Genomic DNA, 11814 nt, shown 5'->3' on the forward strand with positions numbered 1-11814 from the left:
GTTCATATTTGAAGAAGTATTTCTGCTATGCTTATACATATGGAGGCCCGTTTCCTTTTCCTAACCCTTCCCAGTCCATTCCTTCTTTCCAGTCGTCTTTCAATATGTAGCAATAGATCAGAGACGATTCTTTATACATATTTTGTATACACATTTTACAGGGTGTAGGTAAAAATTAAACATGAAAATAAATTAAACGCGGGTAGGTATAAATCAAACAACTAATATATTAATAGGCGAAATAACCTTTAATAATAAATATAATAATAATTTAAGGGCATTATATTACAAAGTCAACATTAAAATACTGTTGTTCAATCTTACATTATCTGATCTTCAATAATTTGTACTGAATCACAGTAACTGCGCCATTTAACATTAGGGACAATAAATAATACTTAGTCCACGAAATTTACATCTTAATATGTACATCTCACATGTTTCACTACTGACAGTCTAATTCGGCCATACTCAACCCGCGTTTTCGCAGCCACCAAAAAGTGGCTTCCACTCAGAACCTTAGTAGATTCGCAGAATGAAAGATTCGAGGTAAAAAGGTCGAGTAAGGCCGGTCTAATTGCACTAGGTTTGTGTACTCGATTAATCGAGAGCTTCTTGTCCTGTCTTTGGCAAGAGGAAGCAGAGGATCGCGGCAACTGGAAAAGAAAGTTGTTAGTACATATTTTGGTCACATATTGAGGAATTGGTATGTTTAGGTACGGACGTAGATTTTACAGTCAGCAATCTAAGTAACATCATAAAGGGGATGAAACAAAGAAGATCATTCATTCATTCATATCTACCATCCATCAGCTTGTAATAAATGATTTGAGGTCTATAAGAGTATTTAAAATGGTTTTTGGATTTTTTATTGGTCAATAGAGTACCGCTTGGTCACGATCTCACTTGATGCTAAGAAGTGACTTAAAATCTTTTTACTCAATGCTTGAACTACAAGTATTTTAACTTGATTTTATTCCTCTTTTACCCCACCGTGCTCGCCACGTCACGTGACGTGGACAAAAGTGTATAAAACTTTTATAAACATTTTGTACTTGGACAACAAAAATATCCCATTGATGTCAATCGTAAGCATTTTTATCGTGGTATTTTACGTGGTATGAGACTTATACTATTGTTATCATGAAATCATTTTTTGCAGAACTGCTCTTTAACAAACTTGTACGCAATTCTAAGTGTTGCGAATCCGACTCGACATATGACCTAACTACCTAACTACCTAGGTATTATCTTTAACGACTAAGAAAAATTCAGGTAATTCTAATGAAAAGTACTCACTGAAGAGGAATGTCGCAAACACGACGATCGGTATGACGCAGTTGATGTCAATGAGGTAGCCGAACGACAGGTTGCCGATCAGACCGCCGCCTCGACCCGCCGTCAGTGAGAGTGCTGCTGCCATTACCCTGGAACAATATATTAAATTACCCTCCATAATCCATTTATTTATTATCAGAAATCCGAATACATATCCCATATTTGTTAGTAACACAACATAATTAAGATGTTTTGTTAGTAAGGCAGAACAGCGTTTGCCGGGTGCAGCTAGTAGTATGTCTATACATATTAATTAGATAAATATATTATAACAAGTAATGACCTGAGGTTCGTAGGGAATAAGTCTACCAGCACACAGAAGACGAGAGAGATGGCGAGTGACGTCAAAGCTTCAAAGATACACGATAATACCAAGTTCTGGGTCGAGTTCTGGACGAAGAAGAGACCGACTGTCACTAAGCCAGCGAAGCCGAGGGAGAAAACTGAAAATAAATTGCATTTTTAGTACAACAGACCAAATTTCTGTTGTAATAGTCTTTAGTCATATATTTTATCTGTGTTTTTCAACATTTAGTATTATTTGTATAATATAATAATAATAAAATAGTATAAATAAAAGAAATTGGTCTAGTATTATTATATGGTAACTAAATTATAATTGTATGGTTCATACCGCTCTGTTATAGATATAATGTTTTTTCACTATTCCACTCATAAAATAATTGATCATGTACGGATGTGAAAAAAATTGTTATGAATATTGGTATGTAGATATGGCCTGAAATAACAACTCTATACGGGTACTATTCAGCGAAGATGCGGGTTGAAAATAGTATTCTAAATTACGCCAAATACCAAGGCACAGATTGTTTTTTATGTCGCAAGAATTACATATTTAGTATTGATTTTAATGTTCTTATTGCATTTATGCAAGATTTCTATTATATATATCAGGTTTTATTTATATTAATATAGACTAGTCAAGAAGTTTAAAAATATGTTTATTAATACTTGTTATATCTATTTAGTTCATTTACTTTATAAAGACACCAAGAAGATTTGTGTCTCATAAAGATTTGTAATTGTTATTAACATTAAAGTTACAATTATTAATATATCTTTTAGACTAAACTGTTTTTACCGTAAAAGCAAAATATATACCACAGACATAAAGACTTACTCAAGAAGAACTTGGCGCCAAGTTTGTGTACACACAGCGGCAACCAGAGGGAGGTGGGGATACACGCGAGACCGACGATCAGGGTGTGCATGTACACGCTCTGGTCGATGATCTTCTCGCAGTCGTAGGGGTCGGTGGAGTCCTTGTCCACGACCACACCAGACACGTCGCACACTGAGGCGGAGGTGTTGGGGAAACGGTGCTCGAACTCCTCGTACCGATTGAACAACTCGGGGAACCAGATCATTAGGGTGTAGTAGCTGGAAGTGGAAGTATGGCCATTAGATGGGCAATAGATAGTCGTATGCGTGTATAATAATAATACTGTGATGTATAAGTCGGTAACTGTATGCCTATGAAAGCTTGGCTACAGCGATATTTTGCAATAATGTCGAAAGAGATGACAAGATGCTAAATAAAAAAAAATGTTAATTAAATTTGGCTATTCTAAACATTCCATGGATATTCTTCAAGATAAAAGAATGTGTCCTAATTTTGCATTGAGGTAAATGTTTTTACCGAGTAACTTACCTAGTAGTTAAGCCAAACTGGATGAGGCATGTGAGTATTGTGTATTTGAGATAGGGAGCCCTGCACAGAGCTTTGGTTTGAGTCCAGATCTCGCTAAACAGTCTCTTGAGGTCCTTGCGTTTGCGCATGCTCAATGATCGGACTGATTTTTGAGAATTTTGCGACGCGACCGAAATAGTACGTTGTTTCTCCTTGAGACTTTTGATCTGTGATAAAGTATGTACATGGTTAGTATAATAATTTCATTTTCGTCGTAAATAGTCGATCGGGAAATTGTTTTAAAGAACATTCTTCTGCTAGAAATAGCTGCAATTCTAGGTTTAAGTACAACAGGGCTGCTGATGCTATAGTAGTTTATACCACAGATTAATTAGATACTAAATTACTATAACATATAATAGCATAACATAATATAAGCGGCTGTAGAAGCTGTCCGACATCCTTAAAATGTTTGTCCATAAAATGGGGCTCCAGATTAGTTGGTTTGCTTTACCGGGTAGTTATCGGGGTCATCGCCTGTGTTCTGCTTATAAATGCTCTTCAAGCAAGCGAGGGCATCGTCATAGTCTCCGCACTCCATCATGAACTTTGGACTCTCGGGGAATGTCATGAGCCAGAAGCCGAGCATCAGAGAGGGGATGCCGCAAGCCGCGACGAACCAGTTCCATGAGTCGTAGGAGAAACTGCCGCTCTCCATACGGATGCCTTGGATTGGGATGATGGCCCAAGCGATGACTGCAAGGAATAATAGCTTATAATATTGTTTATCTTATGATTGATGAGCGTGGTAGCTTTAGTTTAAAACCAACAGAGTTATTTATCAGGCTTATTCTGTAGAAATAATCGTCATCGCATTTTAAATACCCATTGGCATAGATATACAGCTAATGTCGAACGATGGTTTGTAAAACTGGACTTCTTATAACATAGGTGTAATACTTACAGTAGTGTAGGTTTTTTATCTTAACGTTGTATTGTTAACGATCATTGGCACTTACGTGGTAGCAAGATAACACCAAGGGTCCAGAACATTTCCATCCAGCAGAGGATCTTCTCTCTGTACTTGGTAGCTTGGAACTCTCCTAGGTAGGGGAAACATATACCCATGGCCCCGGCAACCCTGTGATAAAGATATCTCATGAGTTCTAGTATTATACGATACAACTGTATGCAAGTACTTATTTATTGTGGTGTTAAATGTCAATTTTTGAAATTGCTATTTTATTAGTGTCAATGAAAGTGTTAGCTGTTATCTTTTTTTTCGAATAAATGTCGAAACCAGGGGAAAAAGCTCTTAGGTAAAAAAATCGGTTCAAGTGTTTTGGAGGACTATGATAACTAACATTGTGATACGACAATTTATACATATAGACATTCTCATAGAAACTTACGCAAAACCGTTAACGAATCTGCACGCCATGAAGATGGGCAGAATTTGTACAAACGATGACACGATACCGATGAAACCATCGAGAAGCAGTGTGGAGACCAGCACGATCTTACGGCCCTTGGTATCGGCCAAGCAGCCCCAGAAGTATGAGCCGATAACCATACCTGAAACATTTATTTTACATTTAAAAAATTAAATTTCAAGTACGATCAATATATCTTGCTTACTACGTGTAGGCAGACACAGCATAGACATTAAAAATTAAAATAAAAATGAAAAGTAAGCTTCAAAGTACGAACATACGATGTTAATTAGATAAAATATTAAGTGTTTGTTATGGAATTTCTAGTCTACGGTATAGCAGTGGAAGTGGATTTTCAAAGCGCTATTGATCTACCTATCATCGTCTTATATTCCCTTATTACTTTCCTTTGTTTTCTCCCACAAAATATGTCATAGAGCCAAGGTTTATCAGCTTTGAGAGGACAAAACAAACTAGGCCAAGCCACTTTTAGTATACATAATTCAAAACAATAATAATTAAGAAAGTCTTAAATCACGAGATTGAATTATGTTGACAAAATGTGATCAATAAGAAACGATCTATAAAGTTTGCTTGCAACTTTGTTATTTTCTCTTAGACCATGCTGCGAATACATCCTAGTTATGTACATATAATGGAGAATAGATATTTTTTAAACGCCGGTCAGGTACAGATTGCGAGCTGATGAAGCCCGCTCGGGTCATTTTACTGTGTATTTTTTAAATAAACCGAACCTAATCTAACCCCAGTATCAAATGGATGAATGAGCCGATGTCCATTTCATAACGGATTCACAATCGATAGATTACAATCTCACGGGAATCTGACGGTGTTTACAATTTTATACTGACATAAACACCACTTTGTAAATAATCTTTGCCTAGAAGTAATAAATTACATTTAAGCCTATGTAATGATATAACGCCACCACTCAAGATCACTCACCCAACATAGGCGCAGCGGTAAGCCATCCCTTATCGGACGACGTCATTCGGAAATCGCATGTTGCAGCCGGTAGCACGAATGAAACTATAGTGATGCCGATGGCTGTATCAGCGTAGATCAGCCCCGTGATCGCGAGAAGGCAGAAGTGGAAGCGACCGAAACCTGAAAAAGAAGAAATTTATCAGACCATTTTTGTTCGCTTTGCAGAGATAGTCCATCTGGTGATGTGGGTTGTTATGGATTGGCTTAGGGATGTATTTGCTTATAAGGAGAAAAATCAATTAAATTTTTAAACACCTTTGATACATCAATTAGGTTTAAGTACTTTACGTATGACAAGAAAGGATGTTAATCTTTTATCTTTTCAATAAATTGTTTTAGGATATAACAAAAAGATTATATATGCAACCAGTTATTATAAAACAATAGATACACGTAACATTTCATACTGACGGTGAAAGATGATAGACATACATTGTTATTTTTCAATCTCAACTGTACTAAGTTTGAATACTACATATATCCAGACATACAAAGAATACTGTACGAAAATTGTTTTAAAGGTACAATTGTTTATCATTTGTAATAAATAATAATTGTTTCCATTACATACCGGTCGCCGAGATAGCGGCTTCGAAGTCCGCTCCATGCTCTAAGAAGTCTAGACCTGTAACCAAAATATTATCATCAGCATTCAATAAGCACACACCGCACAATTTCACGTCTTTTAACACTTAACTGACAGAACTGGTCGAAGTGTTCTAGTTACAGTTAAATGTTGTTCTACCACAGTCATTGTGATTAAATTCTCTGTATGCACAATTCACTTTGTTTATTAATAAATCATTTCTGTGCAGTTACACCGAATACCCTATTGTATGCGCCGCTTGACATTTCTTAAATGATAATATTTAAAGGGCTTACACTATTATAAACCCTATGCGACCGTGATTAAGACGGAAATGGTGTACAGTTATGCTGCAAATCGTAATTATGCATTTGTTATAATTATGTGGGCGCTGCTGCGACCTTATTAGCGAAGGATTACCTACCCTCATAAGATTAGGAATACATGTTTGACACGCATTGTTTCTTTTATTTCTTTTAAATCCAAGCTGTTTCTCACACTTGACTGGTCTAATGATATTCCCGGTTATGATTGAAATTTCTTATAAATTACACGCTTTGAAGTGACTACATTATAACGATCAAATCATCTCAGTTTGACAGTGTCTTGAAAAGTTTTTTAATTTAACGTCGCGTGAGGTTTAACATTTATTAGATTTTCAGGATATTAAAATCAAATTGCTAATGAAACAGGTATATTAATTAAATCGGGGCTAGGCCAAAATCAATGGTTTTGATAAAAAGCTGAAAACTTTAATTTCAGCCCACGCATGTACTGATCCCCACAGCTTCATACTTTAATCAAAATTCTTGATTATTTTCAGTTACATTTAATTTATATTCATTTAGATAGTATAATTTAAAGTGCTATTTATTGTACTATTTAAATTCATGATAATATTTTAATCAATTGCGTAATTATTCAAGTGATTAAACATGTTGAATTTTTTTGATTTGTTTGTCATAATACACAAAATACACAAAATTAACAAGTAATTTTAAACTTTAAAAGTTCCTAGTTATACCACAGATAACATAATATTATGTCATACCTTTATGTTAACCTTTTTGTATAATATTGTTTTTTACACGACAAAAATGTACTCTCGGCCTTTCTCAACAACTAAAATATGTAGTAGATATATTTGTTGAGGTAGGCTTTTTATTGTAGCAATTTTATGACGTGAATGTTAGGTGGTATTACGGTATCCTAGTATTTAATCCACGGACAAAAACTTTCATCTCCTATTTCAATCCTATCCTATGCAATATTATCCCATATTAATTGTACATACATCTTAAACTATTTGCTTTTCCAATAAGATTCAAATAGGTTTTGCTGTGAAAGCGTAACAGACAGAAATACGGACAGACGTCTGCTAGTGTATTATTATATTATCTGTACTATTGCATACATAACTTTAATATGCATGGGAAATAGTACCTATTATTTTGACTATGTAAATTTCTATTTCATGAATGTCATGATAACACCAACGTTTTATACATTATTCAATAATTATTTCGAAATTACAATGTCTACATTAAAATAAATTGTAAATATTATATAAACTGTAACGAGTCCGACTCACATTTGACCGATTTTATCAAATCATTAGATTACAATATTTAGTCTCCTAAAAGAATCGGAAGTGTTCTCAAACACCACTAACGTTTTTAATTCTGAACGTATCTCTTATCTAAACAAAACAAGACCGAATCGCGGCTAGCAAGTAGCGAGCAAATAATATTACATCTTTTAAGGCTATTTACACAAAGATCATCAAAACCGCTGCAAACATTCAGTTGATACACTCAATTAAAACGTCACTTTTGTGTACACAGCACTATCTTATCTTTGGTAGCATTTCTATAGCGGTGTCATGATTAATCAATTTTAACTAAAAATGAGATGAAGGATTTTTCCCGTAAATAAAATGACATGTGTAAGCAAGTGTTATCATGTGTATCCTACACACACACAAACACACTTGTAGAGACAGCCATTTGGCCTTACAAGGTCATGGGGTTTTGGAATATTGAGATAGTAATATGATTTTACCTTATATAAGAGTAAAAAAAACTTTTCTGAACTTCGATGCAAGTAGGTATATATTATAGATTACCTTTGCCATTTTATTGAGACGAGATTAATAATATATTTTTATTATATAATACATTACGTAATTAAATTAAAAAAAACTATTCCTCTAATTCTTTTAAGGTAATACACAACTTATATGCATTATTATGTGCGCATACGAATGGTATATAGAAGTATATTGCAGTCTAGTAATAACGCAAACGTATATACAAATAAATATGTGAAATCCAAAATGAACTCATGCAATGCAAAATACAGACATTAAAACACTATAAATATTATCAATGTCGTCGTTATAATAATTATTTTAATGTTGCAACATTTATGTGGAGTCCATATAAAATACAATAGTAATATTTGCTTTGAAATTTGGCGGTGATTCCAATCGTTTTACGTATCGTAAACTTATATTTATTATACTGTGAGTTTTGATTCATATAGCTTTAATTGAAATTTACATAGTATACTTTGAAGAAAGATGTTTAGATTATATCCTATAAATTTATTACGAAATTTCAAGAGGATTTATATAATTATGTAGGTTTATTTTTTATTTTTTTTAGGTTTATTACAGTATATCAGCAGATGTAGATCTACGTAAGAAAAATTTTAACATTTTATATAAAGTACGTTAATTAAATATTATATTGTATTTCTTTTATCACATGTCTATTGCTGCGATCACCATGTACCTACATAATACAAGGAGTAGTCGTGTAAAAGTTGTAATTCGATTTTATTAGTTGTTGACAATACGTGGTAATTTCAGATATAAAAATATTTATAATCCTACAGCTAGAACTCATCATTATTAAACCTTTTTATCGATGGTACACTCATTTGATTTTTACAAAAAATATATATATATATACATTTATGGCTATGTATAGAATTCATTACAGAAAAATACGTCACGGGTTGGTTTTTGCGAACATGTCTTATAAAAATCTAAAAATTTTTTTTTTTATATTCTTAAAAAAATAATTCATATTATAATTTTTGTAATTTCTATGACTTAGTGTAGTTCCATTTTTATTTAGTAGGCAATCTAAACTTAACTGAATAATATTCTCGCTTATAATAGGTCTTCTCTGAAAGTTACACTTAAAATATTATGTAATATTTTTTACAAAAACCGTAACGAGGTGACCCTAGCTGTTCTATATGTTCGTGATTTTTCCGGACTTCCGTTTACCGAGCATTCCTGCACAAACACCTTCAAACTGATTAAAAAGTAATATTTTACAAGTTAACTCGAGAATTTCAAAAACTCATTTAATAATGTGTTTAGTGAAAATCAAAGAAATTGTGATTCGTTAAATTATACGCGAAAGCCTCTTAAAATTATCTTAATTAAGAAATATTATTAAAAATCTGTAATTTAAATATATTGCTCTATAGCTTTATAATTAACTAAAATTTACAGATGATACAGAAGAAAGAAAATTCATTAAACATTATTACACATCATTTTATTTATGCAGTAAATTTCATGATTTTTAGTATCATTATTCAATATATATATATCTTAAGACCAAAAATCCAGCATTAAAACATTCCTTACTTTTCCTTCATATTATCATATAGAATACGAATTTGTAGTAAATATTACCAAGACAATAGCGTACTTGTTTTACCATCTATTCCTGGCCAGAGTCAAGACTCTTTATCATCTAACAAAGAATGAACTTGGTTCTTGTAGTCGCAGTAACATTGTCAACACATGACTGACAACCGTGTGATTTCCAATTTACGATATAAAAAAAACACGTAACTCGAAGCGCGAACACTGACACTTATTTATTGAAATACAATTAGCAACTTAATTGGTTTCGCATTCATTATTATCGCACTTATCAACTAAAGTGATTTTAGTGAACGTTAAAATCGTAATTACATATGAAAACTGCACAATTTGTTATATGAATAATAACTTACCCATTTTTATAACGGAATCACTTCACTATTTAAAGTCCGATACAAATCACGACAATTGGTCTATCGGCATAGCATCATCACCCTGTACTATTGCAACGAAATGCGCGTACGCAAGTCTCCGTCGCCTCAAGGATGTCGCGTGCCTTCTGAGGCTGCTGTGCGAATGCTGGCTCGCTACCGGCTTCCAACCAATATTCCTACCACTTGATAACAGAGAGGCCGCGTTATCGCTCATCTCATATTATCTAGACGGTCACCGCGATCCATCTTAGCTCTAGGCCGACGTCAATTCCGCGCGTTACGTAAGGCAAGTTCACGTCCGGAATTTCAGAAATTTACTCCTTTGCCTTTATCATAATTAATTGTGACGGTAACGCACTGTTATCATCGATTACAGGGCTGGCGATGGCCACTTTTGATGGCAATCGGAATTTTTTACAACACAGGGCTTGCAAGTCAGTGTGAAGCAGATAATTCTTGTTAAGTTGAAGGTATCAAACAAAAAAGAGAAAAACAGGGTTTTTGAAATTAGTCCTCTAATGCTGGAATTTTTTTCAGTTTATAAAGTTATTAAATTACAAAGAATCGATAAATATTAATCTATGTTACGACGTTTCAAAAGCGTTTCTAGAAGAAGTCTTATTCATTAAATTTCTATTTGAGTTTGCTTATAGTTATAAAAAGGTTTATTAGTTAGCTATGGGCACTCATTGTATTTTTAAATGTGATAAAATGTTTCTAATATCCTTCTGTCATTCACGCCATTATTTTGTCATTCTACATGGAAAATCAATCAACATATTATTTTTGGCAAATGCAATTTAATAATAACAATTCAGTTTTGCTACGCTTGCTTTAAAATGTTGGAATCGTCGGGTTGAATAACTTTATGAATATCTAAATCGCATTTTGAAGTCTCAGTAGAGAGCCGTTGTTAATATTTTAAGGTTATAATCAATGATAAAATAATGCGTTGTGTTTTGAATACCCAATTGTCTGTCGTATATTATTTTTAAAATTTAGGTACTTACGGAATATTTTTGCTACTAGAAATTTATATAATAACTTAAACATTGCAGCATAAAAAAATATTGACACTATATTAAACACATTTTGTAAAACGTCGTGTTTTGAACGCTTTTTTATGTTGTGCGATGACATTTAAAAATACATAAAACGTAAAACACGTAATGAATATTATTTACTCGTTATAACTATTTAGTAATCTGTGATATAGTAAATAAGAGTTACTTACTACTTGCTACTCGTTTCAAAATTCAGATGTACTGGTATGCCTGCCCTATATTGTTCTTTCTTATAATGGTCCCCGAGCCGGCAACAGATTTCATCACCAATACCTTCCGGGTTGATAAATTGATGAATGAATTAATTAATTTTTAAGATTAGTTTATCATTAAACTTGGTAACCGTCTTATTCAGCTTCGATGGTGGGTTGAGTAGTAATCTCGAAATACCTACTAGAAAAACTCTGTCATTCTGTAGACTTGAAAATTTGTACAGGCTATAACTTAATAATTACGTAATAAAAATAAATCCTACGTTTGATAATAATAGATATTTTATTTCATAGTAAAATGTTAATACTAAATTTCCCTTTTGCTTACCCTTCTCATTCCATTCCTCCTTTCCTGTAGTTTTTTCCTATCCATAAGCTCTCAAAAACGAGCAACGGAATCACAGAGGCATGATCTCTGCGGATGTTCATGGGTGGTATATCGCTTATCATTAGGTGAACC

General features: G+C 33.3%; 1 protein-coding gene across 2 annotated transcripts; it reads right to left on the reverse strand.

The window, feature by feature from the left end:
• Positions 1–240: 240 nt before the first annotated feature.
• LOC119840540 (synaptic vesicle glycoprotein 2C-like) lies at positions 241–10274 on the reverse strand. Of its 2 annotated transcripts, none has more exons than XM_038367218.1 (11): positions 10058–10274; positions 6002–6055; positions 5389–5550; positions 4402–4564; positions 4009–4130; positions 3504–3745; positions 3011–3216; positions 2480–2739; positions 1622–1781; positions 1300–1427; positions 241–656 (listed from the first exon to the last, which is right to left on the reverse strand). In XM_038367218.1, the coding sequence occupies exons 1-11, from the start codon at positions 10059–10061 to the stop codon at positions 601–603; spliced, it is 1557 nt and encodes a 518-aa protein (XP_038223146.1). In that variant the 5' UTR covers positions 10062–10274; the 3' UTR covers positions 241–600. The 2 variants fall into 2 exon arrangements, with proteins under 2 accessions (XP_038223146.1, XP_038223145.1); XM_038367217.1 differs by lacking the exon at positions 10058–10274 and adding an exon at positions 6127–6300.
• Positions 10275–11814: the final 1540 nt, after the last annotated feature.

The sequence above is a fragment of the Zerene cesonia genome, chromosome 6 (genome assembly GCF_012273895.1).
Source record: "Zerene cesonia ecotype Mississippi chromosome 6, Zerene_cesonia_1.1, whole genome shotgun sequence".
Taxonomy (NCBI): Eukaryota; Metazoa; Arthropoda; class Insecta; order Lepidoptera; family Pieridae; genus Zerene; species Zerene cesonia.

What these genes read in the sequence shown, in the direction of transcription:
- LOC119840540 (XM_038367217.1), bottom strand. Translation starts at nt 6,184, where the DNA reads ATGACTGTGGTAGAACAACATTTAACTGTAACTAGAACACTTCGACCA. An exon ending in AGATTCGTTAACGGTTTTGC is followed by an intron (nt 4,131 to 4,401) that starts GTAAGTTTCTAT and finishes TCTTTATCACAG; the next exon opens with GGTTGCCGGGGCCATGGGTA. An exon ending in TGGCGCCAAGTTCTTCTTGA is followed by an intron (nt 1,782 to 2,479) that starts GTAAGTCTTTAT and finishes ATTTATTTTCAG; the next exon opens with TTTTCTCCCTCGGCTTCGCT.